This window comes from Podarcis bocagei, assembly GCF_964188305.1.
Source record: "Podarcis bocagei genome assembly, chromosome: W".
Classification (NCBI taxonomy): Eukaryota; Metazoa; Chordata; class Lepidosauria; order Squamata; family Lacertidae; genus Podarcis; species Podarcis bocagei.
The window spans coordinates 61997871-62025768 of NC_138131.1; the positions used below are offsets into that span (position 1 = coordinate 61997871).

A 27898-nucleotide genomic window follows, 5' to 3' on the forward strand; every position below is an offset into this window, starting at 1 on the left:
CACGTTTTTGGGCCTTGGATTGGCCAGGAAGCCGTGGATCTGAGTTTTTTGTGGTGCAGGCTGTGCCCCTGGAAATGATGTGTGATTTGACAGTGAGTTTGGGTTGGCCCAATGCAAAAAGCGTGAGGATCCATGAGGATCTGTGCTTCAAAATCACGTTTTTGGGCCTTGGATTGGCCAGGAAGCCGTGGATCCGAGTTTTTTGTGGTGCAGGCTGTGCCCCTGGACATGATGTGTGATTTGACAGTGAGTTTGGGTTGGCCAAATGCAAAAAGAGTGAGGATCCATGAGGATCCGTGCTTCGGAACCACGTTTTTGGGCCATGGAGTGGCCAGGAAGCCGTGGATCCGAGTTTTTGTGGTGTAGGCTGTGCCCCTGGGAATGATGTGTGATTTGACGGTGAGTTTGGGGTGGCCCAATGCAAAAAGCGTGAGGATCCATGAGGATCCGTGCTTCGGAACCACGTTTTTGGGCCTTGGAGTGGCAAGGAAGCCGTGGATCCGAGTTTTCTGTGGTGCAGGCGCTGCCCCTGGACATGGTGTGTGATTTGACGGTGAGTTTGGGTTGGCCCAATGCAAAAAGCATGAGGACCCATGAGGATCCGTGCTTCAAAACCACGTTTTTGGGCCACGGTATGGTCAGGAAGCCTTGGATCCGTGATTTTTGTGGTGCAGGCTGTGCCTCTGGACATGATGTGTGATTTGACGGTGTGTTTGGGGTGGCCCGATGCAAAAAGCTTGAGGATCCATGAGGATCCGTGCTTCAAAACCACGTTTTTGGGCCATGGAGTGGCCAGGAAGCCGTGGATCCGTGGTTTTTGTGGTGGATGCTGTGCCCATGGCCATGATGTTTGATCTGATGGTGACTTTGGGTTGATCTAGTGCAAAAATCATAAGGATTCATGAGGATCCGTGCTTCGGAACCACGTTTTTGGGCCAGGGCGTGGTCAGGCAGGCGTGGATCTGAGTTTTTTGTGGTGTAGGCTGTGCCCCTGGGAATGATGTGTGATTTGACAGTGAGTTTGGGTTGGTCCAATGCAAAAAGTGTGAGGATCCATGAGGATCTGTTCTTGAAAACCACGTTTGGGCCACGGTATGGCCAGGAAGCCATGGATCCGTGATTTCTGTGGTGGATATTGTGCCCCTGGACATGATGTGTAATTTGAAAGTGAGTTTGGGCTGATCTAGTGCAAAAATCATGAGGATTCATGAGGATCCGTGTTTTTTAACCATGTTTTTGCGCCATTGCGGCACCACGAAACAGTGGATGCGTGATTTTTTTGGTTCCTCCTACAGACTAAGATGTGGTCTACAGAAGCATGGTGTTTTTATTTTGTTTCAATATAAAAATCATATGAATTCATGAGGATCCGTCCCACGGATCCATGTTTTTATGGTACTGCAGCGTGGCAAAGTGTTGGATCCACGTTTTTTATAGTCCAGTTTGTAGGCGTGCCTTCTAGGTGTGATTTGACACTGCATTTGTTGGAATTATTTTTTAAAAAGTGGAGGATCCATGAGGATCCGTATAGATCCGCCTTTTATGCAGACCCTTTTTTTATCTTATAGTTTGGAAATGTACATCCAGTTATTTCCCCTTTAAATTTTTTGGGGGGCCCCAAAAGAGTGGGACCCTAAACTATAGCTTGTTTAGCTTATACGTAAATCCGGCACTGTTCACAGCACAGGCCTGGCTAACTTGGTGGTGAGAGCTGCGAATAGGTCGTTTCCCCTCGCATTAGACCACTGTTTTGTGGGGAACGGGGCATCTCCACAAGACTAGTCGCGAGGTATGTTTGAAAAGCGCGCCTTTCTCGCCTTTCCGGAGCGCGCTGCATCCACAGAGGATCTCTCTTATGGAAAATCGGGTTCCAGCAAAACGCTGCAGGGTGGCTTTGCACAGAATAAATATTCGTAGTCGGACTACAACTCCCATCAGCCTCAGCCAGCATAGTCTGGCATGATGGGATTTGTAGAACAGTTTGGGGAGGGGGCACTTCGTTGGCTACATCTGATTTACCTTGTTTGATTATATCTTTTGGGAACAATTGCATAACTGAGTTGGCAATCCCAGCACACCTGACTTTTCAATGTCTTTGTTGCTTATTCTTCTGAAACTTTTTTGCTTCATGTAATTCTGTTGAGACCATTTTAAATTAAATGAGCTTTCTACAGAACACGGTATTTCTACTTTTAAAAAGGTGCCACTTTGCTGTGGTACTGTATAAAAATATTGTAACTATGTTGGTATCCATACCACACATTAATGTATCTACAGTTACCATCCTAAAGTTTCTGGGGTTTTTTAAAAACGAAAATGTTTCTGAAGGAAATGTACTTGTTAGTAAACCAATCACATGAGGTGGAAACATGGAACAAAATAGTTGCAAAGCCAGACTATTATTCCAGTTGTGTATGCAGATGAAGCTGTTTCACAAAAAGCAGGCTGTCTCATTGTAAGTACAACTGTTTGTGTGAAAGTGTAGTTGCTGATTTGTACAGCTCCTCTATTATGTACCGTATTTTTCGCACCATAGGGCGCACCGGACCATAGGGCGCACCCAGTTTTTAGGGGGGGAATTCAAGAAAAAAAATCTTTTTTTCCCCCCGCAGCCCCAAAGAGCAGCGTACAGGCTGCACACAACCTCTCCCTGCCCGAGGGGTTGCGTGCAGCTATGGATCAAGCCAAGGCAGCGAGCGGGATGGATCCCGCTTGCTGTTTTGGCTTCCCCTAGCCCCGTGCAGCCTCTCCCTCCCGGGAGAGGCTGCGTGGGGCTAAAGAATCCATAGCCCCGTGCAGCCTCTCCTTGGCAGAGGGGTTGCGCGCAGCTATGGAGGAAGCCAAGGCAGCGAGCGGGATGGATCCCGCTCGCTGTTTTGGCTTCCCCTTTAGCCCCGTGCAGCCTCTCCTTGGCGGAGGGGCTGCACAGCGCTTTCCTGGCTTTACTGGGAGGCGGGGGGATTCCCCCACCTCCCGCAAAACCGGCAGAAGCCGCGCGCCTTTTAAAAGGGCTGCACGGCTTCTCCTGGCTTTCCTGGGATGCGGGGGGATTCCCCCACCTCCCGCAAAACCGGCAGAAGCCGCGCGCCTTTTAAAAGGGCTGCACGGCTTCTCCTGGCTTTCCTGGGAGGCGGGGGGATTCCCCCGCCTCCCGCAAAACCAGGCTCCCCCCCCGCCAGCCTTCTAGCCAAGTTGGGGGACAGCGGGAAGGGCGCGCTGCGCCCCTGCCGCTGTCTCCCGAGTTTGCGGGGCTGGCGACGGGGAGGAGCAGGCTTCTCCCCCCGCCAGCCTTCTAGCCAAGTTGGGGGACAGCGGCAAAGGCGCGCTGCGCCTCTCCCGCTGTCCCCCGAGTTTGCGGGGCTGGCGACGGGGAGGAGCAGGCTTCTCCCCCCGCCAGCCTTCTAGACAAGTCGGGGGACAGCGGCAAAGGCGCGCTGCGCCCCTGCCGCTGTCTCCCGAGTTTGCGGGGCTGGCGACGGGGAGGAGCAGGCTTCTCCCCCCGCCAGCCTTCTAGACAAGTCGGGGGACAGCGGCAAAGGCGCGCTGCGCCTCTCCCGCTGTCCCCCGAGTTTGCGGGGCTGGCGACGGGGAGGAGCAGGCTCCCCCCCCGCCAGCCTTCTAACCAAGTCGGGGGACAGCGGGAAGGGCGCGCTGCGCCTCTCCCGCTGTCCCCCGAGTTTGCGGGGCTGGCGACGGGGAGGAGCAGGCTCCCCCCCGCCAGCCTTCTAACCAAGTCGGGGGACAGCGGGAAGGGCGCGCTGCGCCTCTCCCTCTGTCCCCCGAGCTTGTGGGGCTGGCGGTGGGGCTCTCCTGAAGCCTGGAGAGCGAGAGGGGTCGGTGCGCACCGACCCCTCTCCCTCTCCAGGCTTCAGCGAAAGCCTGCATTCGCACCATAGGACGCACACACATTTCCCCTTCATTTTTGGAGGGGGGAAAGTGCGTCCTATAGTGCGAAAAATACGGTATACAGATTGTAAACGTTATTGCTTTGACAGTACTGTATGGGGTAGACAGTAAAATAGATGCATTTATATATCTGTATAGTACAGTACCTGGAAATCAATTAGTGATTCACATGAGGAGGAGACATGTGGTTTCAGTGTCCTATGGATTCAAGTTAAACTGCTCATGTACATGACAGACTTTCACTGACAAATTATTGGAATTGATTAAGAGGACTAGAATAACTTTATATGTAGAATGATTAAGAGCATTGTTAGTGGATTATTGCATACATACTACAAATAGGCCAGTTGCTATGCAGAAGAATAAATTTAATCTCATCAGAAATTACAATATTAAAAAACTGTTGGGGGGCAATTCCAGTCTCCCAGGACATTGTAAATGATAACAAACTGGCCATCCTGTAATAAGGATACTTTATTCAGACTTGCAATGTGAAACTATATATCAAGAGTTTCCTTTTTTCACTTGTGGGCTGAAGTAAGGCAAATATGTTTTTTAATTAATTTAAATGAAGTTGCTAAGATGGTATACAATTTGTGTTAGAAATTCGGATATATATTTTTGGCAAGACAGCTCTAAAGTTTTATTTTTCAAACAATGGGCTGTGATCAGTTAAACATCTGGATAGTTCAAATGACAACCTGGAGCTTTGAGAACTTGAAGAAGAAAAGTCCACATGTGTATTGGCTTATTCCAACTTCTTTTTATTAATGGTAACTGCTCCTGCTCAGGCTGCAGTCTGAGAAGCATTTTGTTTCCAGAAATTCATTCCCAATTGTGTAGATAAAATATAACCAATAGAATTCTACAGGATGGAGTGTTACTGTATGAAAACAGTCTAGATCCAAGGATCCCCAGACATGCACTTCCAGATGGTGGAAATGCCTAGTGCCTGGTTAATTTTGAGCACTGTATACAATTCATAATAAAAAACGGTAGAACATCCATCATTAAACTACCAATATAACACCTCTTATAACTCAGCAACAGTAGGAGCAGTTGACCTCCAAATGCCAAGCAGAGTAAATGACATAAAGACACCAGCAAAGAGGACCAACGTATTTCTAGTGGAAGGCAATTCTGTAATCGGGGAGCCATAACACAGAAGCCATAACATGAGTCCTTTCCAGAAGCAGGATGTTGGAAACCACAGAATGGGATGGTGCTGTTGTTCTCAAGTCCATTTTGTGGGTTTCCCACAGGCATCTGGGTGGCCACTGTGATAACAGGATGCTAGATTAGGTTGTCAATAGGCCTGAAGGCCTGATCCAGCAGGCTCTTCTTACCGTCTTGTTGTTTGCGTCTTGGTTTTAAATAGAACTATAAGAAGGACCTTTCTGTCAGATCTCAAAGCACAGGCTGGCATATAATGGGGAAAGGTGCTCTTTTAAGTATCCAGGCCATGCAGGACAATACACTAAAGTGAGCACCTTAAATTGGGCAAACACGTAACCAGCACAACTGTTTCAAGAGTGCTGTCACAATATTGTATCCAGTTTTGATACTGAATAGTGAGGTGGGAGCATTTTTGCACCAATTGGAACTTCTGAACTAGCTTCAAGGGCAGCTCTATGTAAACATATTGTAGTACTAAATGAAATGTTAACAAAACATACAAGTTAATTGGCATACAAATGCCAGGATATCTATTATTCACAACTGATTCTGTGAACTATCATTGTTATTTATGTAATTTTCACTGTCTCTATTTTCCCTGCATTCTTTCTGGCCACATTATACCCATCCACCCCAACAGCACCCATGTGTGCAATATTTTGACAGTTGAGGATCTCACTCTGTGCATCTGATGAAGTGCACTGTATTCCATGAAAGCTAATGCCATAATACATTCATTAATTTTAAAGATGTCTTGTTCAAATTACTTGTACGTCTATGACTTTGATCATGTTACTGAGAAATGACTTGAATTTTTTTTAGCAGCTAGTGTTAATGAGCAGCAAAACAGTATACGTGTACAAATAGTACACTTGTATGTGTCTCCTGTATTATATAATGTAATTTGCATTATATGTTGTAGCTATAGACCTGATAAGAGGCTTTTACATAGTTTCATGATAATCTGGGTTTAAGAAAAGTGTAAGAAAATTGTAATTCTCTTGGTGTATTGTCTTAATAGAAAGGTGCTCATCATATATTCTAATTAGGTAAAGTTTTATTGAGTTCTCAATGTTCAATCCTTACAGGTAGGAATTACAGATGAGAAAATGCCACTTTTTGGGAAAATTGTTGTCATTAAAAAGAATGGGAGTGATGGAACTCATTTTCCGCTGACTAAAAACTCTTGTTTGTTTGGAAGGTAAGACTTATTTATTGGAAGGTATTTTGAATGTTGGAATTTAATTGTCTGAACTGTTCTTTTCACAAAGGGAAACAGTAAAATCTTTGCTACAGGAAACTCCCATTTACATGGAGGTTACGTTCCAAGGCACCACATATTTAAGTGAAATTACATATATTGGGGCACCATTGAAAAAGCCTGCAACCACCTGTTAAACTTCTAGAAACGCTTGAAAAAAAGCCAGAAATCCACCCAGCTCCACAATCACTCTCCAAATCTACTTTCTTAAACTCTCAACTCTCCATAGGCGTAAAAGGCTCCTGGGACTGCACTTGCAAAGGCTAGACTCCATTTTTGCTGTTTTCACTCTTTTAGGGCCGTATTTGCTCCTTTTTGTGCCCCTTTTGGGGATTTGCGCGTACCTGCTTGCACTTTAAAACAGCAAAACTTAAGATGTCAATTAAATTGTCAATATGCCTAAGCACTGCATCAATGTGCACATTTTAGGTTTGCACACTGGTGTAAATTTGACCTTTTTGAGAGCTAGTAGATAGGAATTTGTCTTTACTTTTGGGTTTAAATTTAATTTTTCTTCACAGTTTTGAAACTCTCAAGTGAAGCTATAATATTTTTGTGGGCAAAAATTGTTAATAGCATGCTTTCAGTGGGTCAAATGAAAGGAGCAACATTCACTTGCTATTGGAGATATAAGCATCTTTGCTGTTCTCGAATTAATGTCTCGGGATTGTCTGCTTCAAGTTCACCATACATAAAAGTCAATAGAGAGAGCTCTTTTTCAACTTTAGAGAAATTTTTGAATTGTACAACCTGCTCTGAAAGGTTGAACTTTACTAACTCCAATAGTTATTCAACCTTTCTGTTTTACATAAGCAAGTGATATCGGCAACATCTGTGTTTATCATTTCATATCTTTGGAGGGTTTTATTGGATGCAGGTGTTGCTCTGGTTTAGAGTATCTTTTCTCCAAGTATCTACGTGAATAGGTACCAGTGGCCAAGTGCATATTTAATGAAGGCAGGGGAAAGTTTATGGCAGAGGTAGCCAACCTATAGCCTGTGAGCCATATATAGTTCCCCAGGAAGTTTTTTGTGTCCTCCCTTTGCAACCTTCCAATTTGTCCATTAAAAAAATACTATTTCTTCATCGACCAGTTCTACAGGTCCCCTGTTCTGATCCATAAAATGTATTCTTTCCTATGTATATATTTATATTTTACAGAATTTAATAAATAATAATAGATTATCAAAAAAGGCTTTTAAATAGTATTGATAGAATATAAAAGCTTTTTGAAGGCAGCTTGCGAACTGCAATTCTAGCCATGGACACATTTACACTTTGGGCATGCTTGCTTTGGCATGCAGATATCATGGTTCACCCTGGACCAGTGTGGCTCTAGACCCTGAATTGATTAGCCATCTCTGGTTTATGGCATGCCAACAGTAAACATTAGTGTTTTTTTCCAGTTAAAACAAGTTCAGTTTTCATAATACTACATAGTTTGTCTTTATAATTTTTCTAATATTTGAATAGTAGCATTATGGCATTTTTTATATTAAAAACCCCTTTATCTCTGTGTAATATACAAATGTTAATCTGAAAACTGCATGATTATATTTAAAGGAAAAGAGAGTGTGACATCAGAATTCAGCTGCCTCAGGTTTCCAAAGAACATTGTAAAATCGAAGTCAATGAAAATAAGGAGGTATGCATTCTTATTTTTATTTTTTTGTATTGATTTGTTGTGTGTCTCTTGGACCTTTCTTAATTGACTGAGCTGAATATTTTTAAATCTATTTTTAGGCAACTTTGTTTAACTTAAGTCCTGCAAACCCAACAGAACTCAATGGAAATATTTTTCAGCAGCCTACGTACTTAAAGCATGGAGATGTATTCACTATTATTGATCGTTCTTTCAGGTAGGTAACAATGCTATACACAGCTATGGATCTACTTAAATAAAATTACTCTTGTCACGTTGCCTAGGTTGGGTCAAGTCACTGGAATTTTTAATGAGTTTATTTTATGTTCAGGCAACTCCTTTGTGCAGGGGTTGCATTTTGAGTCATATTGTGTGTAAGCCCATTCCATCCCCTTCTGGGTCAGAAAATGGCATGCATGGAAGGCCACACATCAATTGGACGCATGCAAAATGGTCACCACCTGTATTTCACAACTTTTATATACTGCTTGATTGTAGTAAAGCCTCTAAGCAGTTATAAAAAAGAATACGTTAAAATTATCAGTACAAGACAGTTAAAAACAGGTATTTAAAAGCATTAAAAAGATAATTAAAATCAGTAAACAAAGGGAGATTAAAATGCATTGCATCATTCAACTTGTCTGCGTAGGCTAGCCTAAACATGTTTTAAGCAGGCATTGAAAATATTACAGTCAATACTCCTATCTGATATTAGTAGGTAGAGAGTTACAAAGTATAGGTGCTGCAACACCAAAAAATTGTGGTTTTGTAACTGCGGAATGAGTGTTATGTACGTTGTGCTGTGTCAGTTCTGCCGATAGAAGTGGTTGATGGGGAGTATATGGGGTAAAGTGATGCCACAGGTAAAGTGGTCCAAAACTGTTATGGGTTTGTATACTAATAGTGACACCATGAACTTAGCCTGGTAACAAACTGGCAGCCAGTGTAGATATCTGAGCAGAGGTGTTATATGTTGATAGGATCCCAATCATTTCAGCAACTGTATTGCAGCATTCTGCATTAACTGCAGTTTCTGGGTCAGTAAAAGTGAAACTTACTTACAGTGCATTGCAGTAATCCAGCTTTGAAATCATTAATCCATGAACTACTGAGGTTACCTGGGCTTCCATTGACAAAGCTGGATCCAAAAGCACCCCCAAATTGCATACCAGCTAATTCAGCTGAAGTGTGACCCCATCCATGGCACGTAATTGATCAGTTTATTGCACATGGGATCCAGACACCTATAGTGCCTCCACCTTGGCAGGATTCAACCTCAGCTTACTTTCCCTCATCTGTCCCACCACTGTGTCCGGGCACAGGTCCAGGCTCCATGTGGCTTCTGGTGGCTTTGTATAGATTTTAAATAGCACTGGGGGATACAATTGTACCCAGGGGTACTCCATAACATAACTGTCAGAGATTCATAAAGCACTCTTCTGGTGCTGTTCTCAGGACTGCAGTAATGGAAGCCCAGTAACACAGTGATACCAGTGTCCATTCCACTGAGTCATTTCAGGAGGATACTACGGGAAATGGTATTGAAAGCTGCACAAGAGTCAAGAAGCAAGAGCAATGTCACAGTCCCCTTGTCCTGCTCTCTGTAAAGGTCAGGTCTCAGGCAGCCAAAACTGACTCTGTCTCATAGCCAAGCCTGATCCCAGAACTCATCTCCTTTATTCACCTCCCTGACTACTCAATTTGTTGCTACTTACACTTCTTGTTTGGCTCTATGACTGTTAAGGCTGGTGCTTTCTTTGCATTATCCAGCCCAAAGAGTTTTCAACAACTGGTATGCAGCCAGGGTATTTAGCTCATCAGTGGGATAAACAAATCAATATTAAGCCTACCTAATACCTTTAAACAGGTTTGAATATCCACCTTCATTACTTCCACGGAAGAGGAGTTCCAGGTCTCAAGAGAATGAAACATTACAGGTAACTCCATGAATACAAGGAAATGCACCTTTGCATTTTGCTGGACTGAATGAAATATGTAGCTATAGGTTTCCATATTCCCAATCTCCTTAAGTGGGTTTTTTACCTGCAGATGTAGGGTCTCCCTTTTTTATGTGTGGATGGCAACTGTATTCACAGAAACGTTTTAATGTCAGCACTCTTCTCTCCAAAGTAATATATTACTGAGAATGTATGCTTTTAATAGATGTTTTGGAAGCATTCTTTTAACAGCACATTTTCATATCATATTTTTTTAATGATTATGCAAGAACAACTGTATTCAAAGATGATAGATTATTTTCAAGATAGCTGTTACTCCTAGTTTAGGGGGTGAAGATAAATAAACAGCTGAAGCTTTTTCTTAAGAATAAATGGAACTAGGCTAGAGGTGGTGGGTTCTAGTGAAATCTACTCAGTTAAATTATTCGATACCATATAAATATTTACTTCAAAAATAAACCAATTACCGTATTTTTCGCCCCATAAGACGCACTTTTTCCCCTCCAAAAATGAAGGGGAAATGTGCCTGCGTCTTATGGGGCGAATGCAGGCTTTCGCTGAAGCCTGGAGAGCGAGGGGGGTCGGTGCGCACCGACCCCTCTCGCTCTCCAGGCTTCAGGAAGCTCTGCGCAACCCTCGGGAGACCGGCTCAGCTCTGCCCGGGAGCCGGGGGCGAAGCTCCGCCCCGCTCCCGGTGGCTGTGCAGAGCTGCCTGCGGTCCTGGGACCAGCGCAGCTCTGCGCTGCCATCCGGAGCGGGGCGCTAAGTTCCGCCCCGCTCCCGGTGGCCGGGCAGAGCTGCCTGCGGTCCTGGGACCAGCACAGCTCTGCCCGGCCACCGGGAGCCGGGGGAGAAGCTCCGCCCCGCTCCCGGTGGCCGTGCAGAGCTGCCTGCAGTCCTGGGACCAGCGCAGCTCTGCGCCGCCATCCCGAGCGGCACACTGCAGGCAGGTCTGCACCGGCACCCGGAGCGGGGCGCCAAGTCCTGCCCCGCTCGGGATGGCGGCACACAGCTGCCTGCCGTCCCGGAACTGCAGGCAGGTCTGCACCGGCATCCGGAGCGGGGCGCCAAGTCCCGCCCCGCTCGGGATGGCGGCACACAGCTGCCTGCCGTCCCGGGACTGCAGGCAGGTCTGCACCGGCATCCGGAGCGGGGCGCCAAGTCCCGCCCCGCTCGGGATGGCGGCACACAGCTGCCTGCCGTCCCGGGACTGCAGGCAGGTCTGCACCGGCATCCGGAGCGGGGCGCCAAGTCCCGCCCCGCTCGGGATGGCGGCACACAGCTGCCTGCCGTCCCGGGACTGCAGGCAGGTCTGCACCGGCATCCGGAGCGGGGCGCCAAGTCCCGCCCCGCTCGGGATGGCGGCACAGAGCTGCCTCCCGTCCCGGGACTGCAGGCAGGTCTGCGCCGCCATCCCGAGCGGGGCGCTAAGTCCTGCCCCGCTCGGGATGGCGGCGCAGAGCTGCCTGCCCTCCCGGGACTGGTGCACTTCTCCCCATCGCCAGCCCCACAAGCTCGGGGGACAACGGGGAGGCAGAGCGTGCCTTCCCACTGTTCCCCGACCTGGTTCTTCCAGCCCCGCACCTGGGGGGGGGAAATAAAATTTTTTTTCTTTATTTCCCCCCCAAAAAACTAGGTGTGTCTTATGGGCCGGAGCGTCTTATGGGGCGCAAAATACGGTAATACTTTCCATAGGCACAATTTTGTGAACTTCTAAAACAAATAAAACATTCATTGATCTGATACATTGTGTACAAATTTACAGGTTCTTCATATTCTGCAGGAAGAACAGGAGGAGTTGTTGCACTGTCGGAATTCAGAATCTAAAAGTCCTCAGATTTCTGGTTGGTAGTTATTTTAGCTTATTTACCACTGTTAGGCCTTGAATGGTAAGAAAATGTAAAGCTACATAAACAGATACGTAGTAGTTGAAATCAAAGCATTTACTGGGATTCTGCTGTAGGAGGGAACAGATGAAGCAAGATTTGGTGAATTAGTTTCTCCTGTAGGGATGAATGTGATCCTTGATATGGGTTGTCTCCACCCATCTCTCCAGTAACAGGAAGCAAAATATTTTAGAGAATACACCTTGTGGGCTGAGAAAACCCCTTCCAGTTCTATTTCCTGCCAGTTCCACTGCAGGTTGTATTGTCAGCTGATCCAGGCATGGCAAAAGAGAAGAAGCGGGAACTGATATTCAGACAGCCACTTTTTTTGTTTGCTCTGGATTATGATTAGAGTTCACAAGTAGATAAATCTTAATTTTATATTACAGATTATGCTGATGTTTGTCAGTGTACACACACACACACACAGAGAGAGAGAGAGAGAGAGAGAGAGAGAGAGAGAGAGAGAGAGTCTATTGCATACACGGATAAGTTTTAAGAATCCATTCACTATGGGCATGCTATTCTCAGTATCGGTTGCAAAGTAGCTTCATATGAGTGCATTTGTGAATGTCTGAGCTGTATGTTGAGGACTTTTATGTTAAATCTTATTTTATATGTAGAAGCAGGTGTTGTTGATTTTACTTAATTCCTCAAAAATATATTTGCCCTATGATCAGAACCTTAACTGACTGTAGAATTTGGTAACACTGTTTCATCTAACTTAAGCATTATACCAAAAATAGAAATACTTTTAAAGAACACATTGTTTAAAAATGTATTCTTTTAAAAATCTCTTCTTAGAAAAGAAACTTGACTGGGAAAATCGGAATACTAATGAAAGTGACAAGACAAAAATTCAAGAATTTATTACTGGACAGTATGGCACACCCCAATCTACATACAAAACCTTCAGTTCAGAAAGGAAAAACGAAATGTCTCCCTTTAGCGAACTTTATGAATTAGTGAAGCACGAACCTGATACAAAAATAGCAGAGAAAGATGTTAGCAATGAAACATTTCTGCAGTCAAAAGAAGAACACTTAGCCAGAAAAGATGGTAATGATACCTTGGAAGAAGCTGCATCTCAGATACCACGCAGGATATCTGAAACTGGTCAAACTAAGAAGACTGAAGGTGTAATTTGGAATGAATTTGAACATTCTCGTTATATTAAAAGTCAAGAAATAAACAGTGTGATATCAAATCCAAGATCTCTTGAAAGGAACAGATCCAAAAGATCATCTTTGGGTCTTCAAGGTTATGCTGCAGAACGGAAGCAAGAAAGTGAAGGCACCAATCAGTTAAATTTCAAGAAAGCAGAAGAGAATGAACTAGATGGAACTGAAGGAATTAAAAATGCAAGTAATGATACAGATTTAACAGCAAGTAGACAAAGTGCAAAGTATTTCCATGAATCATGTTCCATAGTATCATTGGAACCTGCAGATAGAGCAGGGCGCCCTGAAAAGTCAGAAGAAGAGCCAACAAAGACAGCTGGTGTGGAAATCAAAGCTAACTTAACAGATACTTGCAGATCATTTGTAAGCATTTTGTCCATACCAAAGTCTAATAAGGAGAGTTTTCAAACTTATTCTAGTCCACGTAAGTTTTTTAAAATAAAAGGCAAGAATGAAGTGCTGGCCATAGAACCAATGCATACTCTGAAAGCAACAAATGAGATTGGTATGAACAACACACAAAAAGATAGAAACTCTGGAATCATTGCCTATTCATTTCGCTGTCGTAACAGTAAAAGCCCCCGGAGGAGCATTAAGCAAAATGAAGACTTTTTAAATGGGCGTTTTTCTACAGAGCAGATGCATATCAATTCAGAGGAGTCATTAGAAGTTCCTGTAGATACTTCTGGAACAGGTTGCATGTGCACACCTAACCAGCCACCTGAAAAAGAGGGAAACTGGCTCCAGGAGGAGGAGGAGGATGATAAAATAAAAGAACCAACAATGAAGGCCCACAACCAGAGTTTTGATAATAAACACTATATACCAGGTCATGAAAATAATGTACCAGTGCCAGCAGAGGGTGAGACTGCTTCAGAACTGAATGTGACAAGCGCATTTATTATAAAAAGAAAGTCAGGTAAATACTTGCAGTACAAGCCTAAGACTATCATTTTGAGATTGTTTCAGAAATTTGTCATGACTTTTTCTTGAACTTGTAATTTTGCTCTCTTTATGTAGTTTTATTCAAAGTCTGTTGGTTATTCTATTTATAAAACTTGTATGAATACCAAAGGAATTTGGTTACTACGATTAAGAGAAGTACAGTGCACTAAAAATAACCCCAACAGATTTTTCTCAATTTTTATCTCTTACTAGTTCTGTTTTTAAAATCTTACTTTAACAGAAAGTATCCTTACTATTTTGATACTGAAGTGTCATCATACACTCATTTTCTGACTATCAGTCTTGTATTTAGGTCCAAGAGACCTCTTTAAGGGCATACTGGGGGGGGGGGATGATTTACTTCAAAGTGACTATGGTTTTGGTTTTTTTTGTTTTTTTGGGGGGGGGGTTTAAAAAAACACAACTTTATTTGTGGCGCTGTTGCAGAGGTCTCTGTCTTTACAAAAAAAGGGATACAGGAGGGTTTGCCCGTTTTCGAAACCCGAGTGGTAAACTCCCACCCGTCAATTACACCTTGGGAGCCTCTTCTGGTTTCTTGGCTCCTGACGGAGTGATTTGGGCATGCGCCTCAAAGGTGACAGGGATCTGGATTTCAGCAGACTGAATGGCCGGCTTGGGCAAAGGAGCCTCTATCGTCAACATGCCATCGGGGGAAAGGGAGGAGCGGACTGCAGCAGGGTCGATACCAGGGGGCAGCGTGTATTTTCTTGTGAAACATCTGGAGATGAACCCATGATCGTCCTGCCTTTCTTCATGCTTGCCTCTGTAGGCCTTTAAATATGACCTGAACCAAATTCTGCCTCTCATCCCTGCTACTGAATGGGTGAAGTTTCAGACTTGGCATAAGCCAGCTTCCCTTTTTTAAAAAAGATGGGGGGAGGGACGACATATGTTTAAAAAGAACAGATATTTAATGCTTAATATGGATGAATTGGTTAGAGTGTGGTGCTGATAATGCCAAGGTTGCAGGTTTAATCTCTGGATGGGACAGCTGCATATTCCTGCATTTCAGGGGGAGTTGCACTAGATGATTCTTCATGATCATTTACAGTTCTATGATTCTATGAATATCTGTAGGGAAATCACTGGTCACCCCAACCATCAGCATGCCTCTTGCCCTTCGGTCGGCGCCAGAAGGGAGGGAGCCTTCTAGGCTGGATGGCATGAACAGCTGTAACTTTTTTTTTTTTTTAAGAGTTTTTAAAATATTTTATTAAGGATTTTCTTGTTTTACAGAAGTGTAGTGCCTCATATATATTTTTTCCCCATGTAACATTTTTACAAATCCGTTTCATTTGTTGAGGCATTAGGGGGAGAAGAAAATAAAAATAAAAATAAAAATAAATAAAGGAGAGAAAAAGAAAGGGGGGTGGAGAGAGGGAAGATGGATAAGGGTGGGATTGGGTGGCGGTGTTTCTATTATGTTTAATGTATGTAGAGTTTGGTGTCAGCGTGCTTTTGTTGTTCACTTGTGTTCCTTTGGTGGTGAGAGAGGTTGGGGTTGGCCTAGGGTGTGATTGTTTGCTTGTGATTGGCTGTGGTGATCTTGGTTTTCGTGTGTGAGTGAGGTGGGTGGGTGTTTTGGATCAGGTTAGCCATATTGATTTGTATGCTGTTGGTGGATTATTGTCATTGTCCTGTTGGGCTGTGTGTGTGATAAAGGGGAGCCATACCGGGGTGAAGGCATCTTCTTCTGTTTGTCCCCGTGTCAGTTTCAGTTTATTAGTTAATTTTTCTAGTAGGGCTGTTTCCCATACTATTTGGTACCATTGGTCCATGCTTACTCCTGACAGGTCTCTCCAGTGTCTGGTTATGGTGTTTCTGGCTGCTGAGAGCAGGTGGGTTATGAGTTCTTTGTGGTGTAAATGGGCATTGTTGTCTTGGAAGATGTTTAGTAGGGCCAATTCTGGGGTGGTGTCTATTACTTGCTTAGTTATTTTACAAATTTCTTGTATGGCTGTTGTCCAGAACAGTTGGATTTTGGGACACTCCCACCACATGTGGAAGTATGTGCCTGTGGAGGTGCACCCTCTCCAGCATTTTGGTGAGGTTCCTGGGTGTATTAGCGCTAGTTTCCTTGGTGTTAGGTACCACCTGTAGGTGAGTTTCAAAGTGACTATGGTTTTAAAAATAGGCTTCTGTTGGTATCACCAAGAGTTTAACAAAAACTATTCGGAATATGTGACCTGACAGTGTTAAGAAAAGAGAAAGCAAAACAGAAACAGAAACAAATGCCTAAGTTTCTGTTAGGGATCTTCTACTGGAGCGCAGTAGAAGGAGTTTCAGTATAACCCTATAGAACATTACAAATATGAAATCAGTATTGCAGATTTTAACTATGAGTATGTTAAGTCTTCTGTCAGGACAAAACAAACCTGGAGCAGAAATAACCCCCTAGACCAGGGGGCAGCAAATTTTTTCAGCAGGGGGCTGGTCCACTGTCCTTCAGACCTTGTGGGCGACCGGACTATATGGGGGGGGGGGTGAACGAATTCCTATTCCCCACAAATAACCCAGAGATGTATTTTAAATAAAAGCACACATTCTACTCATGTAAAAACATGCTGATTCCCAGACCATCCACGGGCTGGATTGAGAAGGCAATCCACGGGCTGGATCTGTCCCCTGGGCCTTAGTTTGCCTATCCATGCCCTAGACTAAAAGTTAATCAGGGGGGTCCAAAAGACCTGCAATCTTTTGTGACAGGTTTTTGTATGCACAGAAAAAAATCTCCAGTGCTCTTGAATTGGTGCAAATACATAAAAGATGAAATTTTAGTTATCACTCCAGAAAACAATGAATTAACAATAAATAATATTCAAATTATACTGACACTCAGTATGTAGTAACCAATTCACAGAAGAAAAAAATCTTTTTCATCACTTAACTATCTTCTTGGTCATTATATCAGTTTCTGTGATGTTCCTTATTTTAGCCAACTACAAGTTTGAATAGGATACCTCATTCTCCATTTGGTTCCAATAATAATATTTGTTTATTATTATTGTTTATTAGCAAGTTCCATGTCAGCTTTCACACTTTAAAAGTATTTCATATAACCTAAAGCATCGTCATTGCAGGTAAACGTACAAAATACCTCAATATCAAGGCAATTTGAAAACTTATATTTTTACGTGTTTTTGGACAAATCCAATAGATTTCATTAATTAGTCTATCCCTGCTATCAAGTAATCCTGCTTATTTAACATAGTAAACAAAAATCAACAATAGCCTACCTTTACATTCTGAAACCACCAAACCTCTTGCTGATCATGAGGTCAGCAGTGCTACGGGGTGAGCTCCCATTGCTCTATCTCAGCTCCTGCCAACCTAGCAGTTCAAAAGCATACAAGTGCGAGTAGTTAAATAGGTACCACTGCAGTGGGAAGGTAAATGGCATTTACATGCTCTCTGGCTTCCGTCATGGTGTACCATTGCACCAGAAGTGGTTTAGCCATGCTGGCCACATGACCTGGAAAAGTTGTCTGCAGACAAATGCTGGCCCCCTCGGCATGAAAGCGGAGGTGAGCGACGTACTCCATAGTTGAAGCCAACTGGACTTAACTGTCCAGGGGTCCTTTACTTTTACCTTTTACTCCCTTTGTGATTGGAGCTAAATATTTATGTTGGAATTCAGAATAACTTTCTTCTGTCTTTCTTTTAGATAAATTACCTAAAATGAATCAACCTTCTGATTAGCTTTGTAACTTGGTATATTGAATTTGGTATGTTTTGCTCTTTTGTAGAAGTTAAGAAATCACCTAAAAAGCGGAAGGACGAAGAACCTGACATATTAATTCAGCCTCTTGGAAAGAGAAAGAGGGTGTCCTTTGGTGGGCACTTGAGTCCTGAACTGTTTGATAAATGCTTACCTCCAAACTCACCACTTAAAAGAGGTGCAACTCCAGCACGACTGAGCTTGCCATTTGGAAACTCGCCTCGAGCGGTTTTGAAATTTAGACAATCTCGAATCAAGGTAAATAATTTTCTGTACTGAAATGCCTCAAAAGCACCCAGATCAAGTCTTCTGCTTCTCATTCTTCGTGTGTGTGTGTGTGTGTGTTTCTAACAATCCTGTACATGCATACTTAGATATAAGTCCCATTGGGTGAAATCCAACATTGTGTAAGAAAACTCCTTCCCCTGTTGCTCTGTATGCCCCCCCCCCCCGCACCAAATCTCCAGAGGGTCCAAAGACTTTGAAGCAGGATTGGTGGACACATGAGAGCTGGGGTGCAGGGAAGAAGGCCCCCTTGAGAGTAAATTTGTTCTAATGCCACAATATAATTGGATATTATCCATTCCTTCCAATGGGGCTTACAAGTAAGTAGGTATTGGATCCCTGCCTAAAAATTTTTAATTCAGAAGTTGTCAGGGTAAATGAAGTGTCCTTGAGACAGGTTTATGATCTTGAATGCAGGGAAATATTATTTCCAGCGTGGGTTGAGCAAGTTCCAGTTGCTTGACCATTTGCTTCAGAGGTCTTGTTCCCTGACAAATGCTAGCAAGGGAAGACTTGTTTCCACCATGGGATGAGTGGGGTCTAGCCCCACTCCCTTGTTTTCACCTGCTGTACAATAACTCTTGAGAACTGGCATTTTTATTAAAAGTTGGATTATGAGTAAAAATAAATAAAATTGCAGCAAGGGACAACATGACTCCATCGTGGGTTGGAGCAAGTAGTTTGATGTTACTGTTCTGTATTGTGGTTTTTCTATTTAGTAGTTGTAGTGATTGTATTTCATTTTATCATGTTGTGTGCTGTCCTGTGCTTCGTTTGAGGAAGGCCTCTCAAAGATAAGTGTTTTATCTTATTTAAAAGAAATGAGCAGAAAAGATGTCTACTTGAATGAATGCAGTGCATTCTCACTGAATAAAAGTTCTTAATTTTGGCTTGACAGTGCCCTTTAAAAAAGGAGGAGGAAAGCTCTCATTTAAGGAGAAGGGCTAGGACAGGTTTGAGGAACCTCTGGCTTGCAGGCCAATCTTGGCTTGACAGGCTTCCCCATTGGCCCACAAGTGAGGGAGGCAGTTGGCCAAACCAGCTTAAGTCCCTTCCGAAGCACCACAATCAGCTGGTTGTTGGGAGCCTTTGAAGCAGTGCACAAAGCAGGAACCCAGTGGCTGATGCAAAGCGAAGATGTTCCTACTTGGTTCAGGTGTCATGTCCCTCCTTTCATTTCAGCAACTGGATTTACAAAGAAACAACTATTGAAATGATGTGGAAAAACACGTCGCTTTTAACAGTGCCTTGCTGCCTGCTAGTGCTTTGAAGTCTTAAATTTGGGGTTTCAGAGCACCAAATCCCTTGACATCATTTGTGATTTCAGCAGGAGGATGGCCCCGCACACTTGTAAAATTTGGCCTGCTAGACTGGCCTGTGGATCCAAAAAGGTTCCTTTTCTCTGGGCTAGGACATGATGTGTGTCTGTGTGGTTTCTTCCTAGGCCTCTTCATGTGTCTGGCCTTCCAGATTTTGGTGGATTATAGCTCTCATCATCATTAACCATTGGCTCTACTCACTGGAGCTGATATGAGTTAGGCCAGAAGTCGCCAAACTTTGAACCAGTGAGCCCATCTTAAATTTGGAGAAAGTGCTGTTCTTGCTAATCACAAAATGGCTGCCGCGGGTTAGCTTTTTATTATAAAATGGCTGCTAAGTCTAAAAGTATGGAAAAAGAGACATAATTATAGAATGATGCAGACATGCCACCCCATTAGTGAAGACATGAGCACATGCACCAACCACTACTGCATTCTCTCCCAGGAAGAAGCTCTTTATACTTTAATCCTGGCATCCAGTGACATGTGGACATGTTCATAGGTGTAGCTGGCTAAGTGCAAACAAACTGAGCAAGAAGAGCAAGCTATTTCTTATGTATTGTGGATTTTTGATGAGATACTTACTGAGGTATTTCATGGGTGCCAAAGGGGGGTCCTGCTACCTGCAGGACACCAAAAGGTTTCTTATCCCTATTTACCCAAGAAAGAAAGGTTAATTGAAAAGGAGCACTTAACAGTTTGTGTGTCAAAGTATGTAGCTCTAACTTCACATGCTTTTCTGTAGATAATAGGGGCACGGTTGCCAATGTAGATGTCCAAAATAATTTGTCTTAACAAACCAGCTTGTGCAGATGTTATAGTAAGGAGATGCACTTGAATGAAGTACCAGTTACAACTACTTAGTTCCTGGGCAACTACTGAAATCTGTAAGTGGATATTTATACTTCAAATTGCTATCCTGTACTTCCTCTAAGGATCTCAGGACAACATAGAGAACATTTTATCTATTCAACCACTGCAGTATGATACGGTTGTAAACCTAAGTGGTACACTAGATTCCCAAATTCAGGTCTCCTCAGTTTAAGTTCTGCTTATGTGCTATGCCACATTTGATATCTCATTAGAAGTTCTTTGTATTAACTTTTTAAAAAATCCCTCTTCTTTCTCTACAGAGTTTCCCTGAAGGGGTTCAGCATGAGAATAGTTCATCTAAGAATGCTGCCTCACCCTCAGCACGCAGGTCTCCAGTTGCCTCGCCCACAGCACGCAGGTCTCCGGTTGCCTCACCCGCAGCACGCAAGTCTTTGGTTGCCTCGCCCACAGCACGCAAATCTTCGGTTGCCTCTCCCGCAGCACGCCGGTCTTCAATTGCCTCGCCCGCAGCACGCCGGTCTCCGGTTGCCTCGCCCGCAGCACGCAGGTCTCCAGTTGCCTCACCTCCAGCACGCAGGTCACCGGTTGCCTCGCCTCCAGCACGCAGGTCTCCGGTTGCTTCGCCCCCAGCCACTTTTTCTTTTGATGCACCCCAAAGAAGAGGTCGCTTTTCAGTTTCTCATGTTACCAGCCCACCTTCAGAAGAACAGGATGCTCTTTCCAGTCAGATGAACGGAGATGAAGAAGAGTTCACTGAAGTAAAGACATCTGAACCTACTGTTCAAGAATGCAAAGCTGCTCGTTCAACAAAGAGGAGCAAAAATGCTACTCCAAGAAGTTCTTTGTGTAGGAGAAGTGGAGTAATGGGTGTAATTCACTCTAAAAGGCAAAGTGGGGCTTCCAAAGCCAACTTGATAGGTTTGTCATTATTGCTTTGTTAGTGTCTTTTGATGTTCCACAAAACAATCAGATACAGCATATAGTATTCTAAAAGACTGCAGGGTTTACCAGCCTTTTTGGATCAGTGGGCACAGTTTGAATTTTGATAGAGTGAGGGTGCCCATCACAAAATAGCTACTATGAGAGATGTGTGGCCTAACACCAAATGGCTACAATAAGGAGTATGGTCTAACACAGAATTAGAGAGAGAGCCACCCTCAAATCTTATGCTAACCATGGGAAGTCATTTAGGTCCTACTAATCCTGATTGTGGAGATAACACCAATGCTGTAACGGGACATTACTCAGTACCAGGACAAATATACAAGGTGGTCACACCACACTCAATTTCATTTCACAGAAATTGCTCAAACTTGGGCCCCCAGCTGTTGTTGGCACACAACTCCCATAATCCCTAGCTAGCAAGACCAGTGGTCAGGGATGATGGGACCAAGTTTGAGAAACACTGGCTTAGAAGATACATGCACATTTTGTCCCCTATTTGTGGGAGGGCTAGACAGTTGTGGGTTTTTTAATTAAAAAAATAAAGCTTGGAATTGGCACATGTCCAGAGGTACTAATGAAAGCCTTCATGGGCATCAGGCTGACAACCCTGGCTTAAAAATGCATTAGAACAAATGAATCTACAAATCTAGAAAATGTTGGTTTTATTAAAAATGTGTTTTAAGCATAGAAATAACTAGCAATCTTGAACAATTATCATTCCAGTTGCAAAGTCTTGGGCAGATATAGTGAAACAGGGTGTTCCAAAATCTCAAGTAAGCAGTGCTGCAAAATGTGGTCTTAAAAGATCAGCCAAGAAGAGGTCAGCCAAGAAGAACTCAACAAAACCATCAAAGGTAATTCTCTAGCAGTGATCAAAACTAATACCCTGCATTTAGTAAATATATTGAAGCATTCCATTTTCCAGTCATTAAATGCCAGAGTCTGGAATTCTTTGAAACCAGGGATGGGAAGGGCCTTTAGCTTTTTGATAGATGGTCTGTATCCATGAAGTACCAGTTTCAGTCCCTGGCACTTCTAGACAACTTGAGATCTATTCCACCAAGTCAGAATAGACATCACTGGGATGGATGGACCAATAGTTCTGCTTTGTATAAGGCAGCTTCAAATGTCCTCCACCTTGCCCCCCCCCCCCAATAATTGCATGGAATTCCAGAGCAAATGTGCAGATCAGATTCTTTCCCCCTACTCTGAGTTTGGAGATGTGTTCTCTTGGTGTGCATGCCTTTTGGATAATGAAACCAGCCTGAATTACCACATTGGAGTATATATGAGTAATATAAAGCACAGCAGTTTGTAAAGTAGGTTAAAACTAGGCTTGGGAAAATTATGGATAAGTTGATGTTGCTAATGTTAATGAGTATGCATCATATTTTCTTTTGAGAGAGGATATGGTAAAATGAATGGAGATGAATTCTAGGTGCATGATGAGAGCAAGTAGAAAGGCAGCCAATGTCTGGTAGATGGAGCAAGACCATGTTTTGTCCACAAACCAAAGTGGCTTGCCCACACACTGGGCCACAAGCAAAAAGAAATAATGTTTTAAGAGCTGTGTTTGCTACTTAAAAGCTTGTAGGTTAAGTAAAACAGGCTGAATGATCTGTAAGAACAATGGCTTCTAGCCAACATTGTCTGCGCACATGCAAAGCAGATCTCCGCTTGAGAAACAGGACTACATCTTACTGTTTGTTGTCAAACAATTACCAAGTACCCAGTATCCTGAAAGTAAATGGGTAGACACTTCTAAAGCATTTCCAACGTAATATTAGCTTTTTGCAATGAGAGAAAGAGCCAGAAGATACATATGTGGAGAGGAAATGTAGCCACAAGTGAAAAGTTTTCAAGTGCCTTTCACACAGCTTTCCTCTTGTATTATAATAATTCAAACTATGAATTACTATTTGATTACTTTAGGAATAAAGAGAGTTTTCTATATTCAAACTACTACAATTACAATTAAGTCCTTTAGAATTCATGCTGCTTAATGTAATGTAGTTAGTTAACAGCATGTAATGAACCAGGAAGGTTCAGTTCAAACTTTAGTTCAGCCACGAAATCATTGGATCAGCCATACTCTGTCAAGCATCTAATCTGTAATATGGGTGTAATACTCTTGTAGCCTTACAGGATGTTAAGCAGTTTGAATACCATTCTGTACTATTATTCTCTTATTATCAAACACCTCTATATTAAATACATACATAAATGGACTTTATCAAATAAGATATGCAAAATTGGATTTCCCATGCTATTCTTGCAGTCTTTTCTCAGTACTACTTAAGTAAAAGGATGGAAATGACTTAGAATTGGCAAAAGCCACCCTAAGCAACAGTGCAACAATGCACTGAGAATTTTTAGTATGTTGTTGGGGAGGCAAGATGTGACTGGCCAGATGTGAGCTCTATGTTTGTAGTTTCTGCTGCTGCCAAGCAGCAAAATGTTTCAAGAAGGAAAAATGGATGAAAGCTCTGTCTGCTTTTTTTTGCTTGGATTTATTGTGCATGCTGGACTTGACATTCAGAATTGTATCCAACTTTGAAGTAAATGGTAATTGAGCTGCGAGCACCAGGACTTACATGCACTCTGAGCCTCAGTGATCAGACTCAAAGGTTTAATTGTATATTTTGTTTTCAGAACAATGTTTCCATGCTAAAAACGCCAATAAGAAAAGTCCAGGGTCACTTTACTACAGGATATGCAAATTCCCCTGCTCCAATTGTGATTGGAAAAGCTCATACCAGTATTGTGAATGCTGCTGTACAAGTCCCTAAAGTGATGATCAACTATCCTTTGAAGAAACATGATGACTTAAATGAAAGTTTTACAGGTAAATTGTTAGTGTTTTGGTGAAATGATTTTTTTTCTTGTACAGTACCAAATATTTTGCAAGCCTATAAGGAGTTCACTTGCATCCCATGGAAAATGGTTGGATTGGTCATATAAAGAACTTGGTTGGTTTTACTGTCTGAAACAAACACATGCTGTTCTAACAAAATCAAACCTAGTTTGTACAAAGTAGCATTCTGTTTAAGTCAGTGACGGGCCAGAAAGACCTATGTTTAAATCTCTGCTCATCCATGAATCTTACTTGGTGCCCTTCAACTAGTCAATATATCTCAACGTATCTATGTTTTTGCAAGGATAAAGCTGTAGTAATGGAGAAAGTGCATGTATGTCACAAAGTTCCAAGTATATTTCGTAAAAAACCATTGGCTGCTAGTGCCATCTTAAGATATATTTATCCTATCACATGAGGAAGTTCACATCCTAAGATGGCACTTGCTATAAGACTTTCTTATGGCTTTGATCCACAGAACTGTGAATGGAAGGATAAAATAGATTGGTGCTGTTTTGTTAACTTTTTAAGAAGACCTGCTGGAGCTAACCCAAAGGCTTTCTGGGCCAACATACTGTTTCCCGGAGTAGCCAACCGGATCACTATGGGAAGCCCACAAGCAGGGCAGGATGGCAATAGCCTTCTTGTTTCACTGCAGCATGCTACTCTGATATGCTCCCAGTCCTCTAAAAGTGTAAGGTTAGGACTGGACTAACCCTAGGTGATATTGAACCCAGCAAGACGCTCAGAGCTGTAGGAATGCACAACCTGCAAGGAGCAGGGGGAGCAGTCTGAGAGAATAATCTTGCAAAGCCCTTTTGGGCCTTTGCTAAGATCAAAGCTCCCAATTGAGTATCCTTGGGCACATCCAGATTACCCTAGTTCTAGCTCTGGTTCATTCTGCTCCCAGGCATGAGGAAGTGACAACAGATTAGGAGTTAGTTGCTTTTCCTCACACAGCACATCTGTTAGTCAGAAACAGTCACCGCATGATCAAAATAAGCTTTCCGCTTGCATTTAACTATTTTTATATGCAAATCTGGGCAGATTTAATAGCTAGCATTTTTTAAATTGTATGTAAAACCTATAGTGTGTGTTTGTCTGTAGTACAGCATTAGGTGTACAGTAAAACTTTAAGAAATAAAAGCTGCTCAGTCTTATCAATCCCTAATTGCCAGAAAATTATATTGCGAACATGCATACAGGAAAGTGATGAATATAAGGCACTAAGTGGTTTTTAACATTGGCAACTTACCCATTCTTGACTATAGTAAGATTTTTATCCATGCCAATTTACCAACTCTCAGTTTTGCCAACAGATGGCACTGTGATATTATTTTAAAGGTAGGTCAATATCTAAACCAAGTGTAATACAGTAGTGATACCATCATATAATGGTCCAAAAATACGCAGTCATTTCATCATACTAATACTGGTTTTAAATGCCCCCGAATGAAAGTTGCTCTTTTGCTAAAATCCCTATTTACCTGTTTAATCTGGAAGCATGTGAATTTAGTAATTTCTCAAACTCATATTAGTCTTAATTATGAACTAGTCTTTTAATTCCGCCCTCTCCCACCCCACAATGATGGGTTTTTAAATTTAGATTAGATTTGCTTAATTCTGTTTTGCTATTCTCAGCAACGGGGGAAATGGGTATGCTGGGTACTGAAGGTCCATTTCTAGTTAGAAATCATTCGAACTAGCTAGTGAGATCTTGTAGTGAACTCAGTGCTTGTAGTGTAGCAGCATATATGCAGAGCCCTAATAAGGCCCTTTCCCCAAGTGTTTCAAAATATATAATACTGGGGGTTTGAATTGAGCACAGGTGTCCCGCTGCCCTACTCTTCATGCTGAGCCAGTCAGAGAACCCCCTCCCAGCAGAAAGCCACAAATAGGGTGTTCCAAGGGGTAGGGCTGAGATAGCCCAGAACTGATGGATCCCAAGCCAGTCTTGCAGCTTTCATTGGCTAGCACTGGGCCCAATCAAGACTTGATGCAGGGATCAGGTCCGAACCTTCCCTCTTCATTATATTTTTAAATTTTCTATACTTCAATATAGAGAAGAAAAGAGGTGTAGTTCCTCTGTTCCTGCCTGATTTTTGTTGACAGTTGCTGCGTTTTTTTACGGAAGCACAGCTTGCCAGAGTGAAAGAATCTTACTTCTTGGAGACTGGGAAGGAAATCAGGATTTTACATGGAAGCATAGGTGCTCGCTTCCCTATTGCAAGAATGTATGTGGGTTTATTGAACCATGCAATATAGATTTATAGAATACTAGTATAATTTAAAGTTGAAAATGTCTTCATGGCATCTTTCTTTCTTTGCCTACTAATCGGTAAAGGTAAAGCGACCCCTGACCATTAGTATCTGTTCATTTCTGCTTCCCTGGAGAAAATGAGTCCTTATTGAAAGGGTTTATGCTCTGCTTCCAAGGCATGTGCTCCAGCAACATTGGTAGGGCTTCTTGTGTTCCTGCTGCCATCTTTCAGCATGGGTACCTTCTCTTGCATTTGGTAAAGGGGCCCCTGACCATTAGGTCCAGTCGTGACCGACTCTGGGGTTGCAGCGCTCATCTCGCTTTATTGGCAGAGGGAACCGGCGTACAGCTTCCGGGTCATGTAGCCAGCATGACTAAGACGCTTCTGGCATGGAAACGCCATTTACCTTCCCGCCACAGCAGTACCTATTTATCTACTTGCACTTTGATGTGCTTTTGAACTGCTAGGTTGGCAGGAGCAGGGACCGAGCAATGGGAGCTCACCCCGTCACGGGGATTCAAACCACCAACCTTCTGATCGGCAAGTCCTAGGCTCTGTGGTTTAACCCACAGCGCCACCCGTGTCCCCATCTGTAAAGGTAGCATGTAATAAATCATTAGCGGGAAGAGGAATTGATACATCATCAACAGCTATCACAGTTTGTTCAGACTAATGGGTGATAAACTACCATGTGGCTGTAAACTGCCATGAACATTAATGTTTGAAAATCTTGTGTGATGTTGTAGTCTGGGATTGCACTGTATATAAGACTGTTCTTCTGGGGAGCAGTCAAGCAAAGAGAATGAATTCTTAATAGTTATGTTTTCCCTTGCTCCCAATTGCAAACAAACTACAGTGGTACCCCGCAAGACGAATGCCTCGCAAGACGGAAAACCCGCAAGACGAAAGGGTTTTCTGTTTTGGAGGCGCTTCGCAAGACGAATTTCCCTATGGGCTTGCATCGCAAGACGAAAGCCCATAGGGAAATGCTGGCGGTCGGGAGCAAAGACTTTCGCCCACAGCCGGCCTTCAGAAGAGGACCTCTTCTGAAGGCCGGCGGGGGGCAAAAGTCTTTGCTCCCCCCCGCCTGCCTTCCCCCCGCCTGCCCCGGGCGATCTTAAAATGCTGGCGGGCGGGAGCGAAGCGTTCGCTGCCGACCCCCAGCATTTTAAAATCTCCAAGGGACAGCAGAGAAGTCTCTGTCCCGGGGAGATTTTAAAATGCTGGGGGTTGGGAGCGAAGCGTTTGCTGCCGACCCCCAGCATTTTAAAATCTCCCCGTGTCCCGGGGAGGTTTTAAAATGCTGGGGGTCGGGAGCGAAGCGCTGCCGAGCCCCAGCATTTTAAAATCTCCCCGTGTCCCGGGAAGATTTTAAAATGCTGGGGGTCGGCAGCGCTTCGCTCCCGACCCCCAGCATTTTAAAACGCTGTTCCGAAGGGGGGGGGGCGGGAACACCTGCCCCAGCCGCCCCACTTCGGAACGCTGTTCCAAAGCGGGGAGGGGGGGCGGGGACACCTGCCCCAGCCGCCCCACTTCGGAACGCTGTTCCAAAGCGGGGAGGGGGGCGGGGACACCTGCCCCAGCCGCCCCACTTCGGAACGCTGTTCCGAAGCGGGGAGGGGGGGCGGGGACACCTGCCCCAGCCGCCCCACTTCGGAACGCTGTTGCGGGGCGGGGGGCGGGAACACCTTCTGAAGGCGGGCAGG

At 43.6% G+C, this 27898-nt stretch overlaps 1 protein-coding gene across 1 annotated transcript; it reads left to right on the forward strand.

Moving 5' to 3' along the window:
* Window positions 1-1753: 1753 nt before the first annotated feature.
* LOC308578118 (proliferation marker protein Ki-67-like) lies at window positions 1754-24855 on the forward strand (the record flags this gene model as incomplete). The annotated part of the gene is made up of 12 exons (XM_081178384.1): window positions 1754-1789; window positions 6171-6283; window positions 7907-7988; window positions 8087-8202; window positions 9853-9922; window positions 11709-11787; window positions 12634-13929; window positions 17723-17952; window positions 20432-21050; window positions 21801-21931; window positions 23730-23922; window positions 24842-24855. The coding sequence occupies exons 2-12, from the start codon at window positions 6192-6194 to the stop codon at window positions 24853-24855; spliced, it is 2922 nt and encodes a 973-aa protein (XP_081034510.1). The 5' UTR covers window positions 1754-1789; window positions 6171-6191.
* Window positions 24856-27898: the final 3043 nt, after the last annotated feature.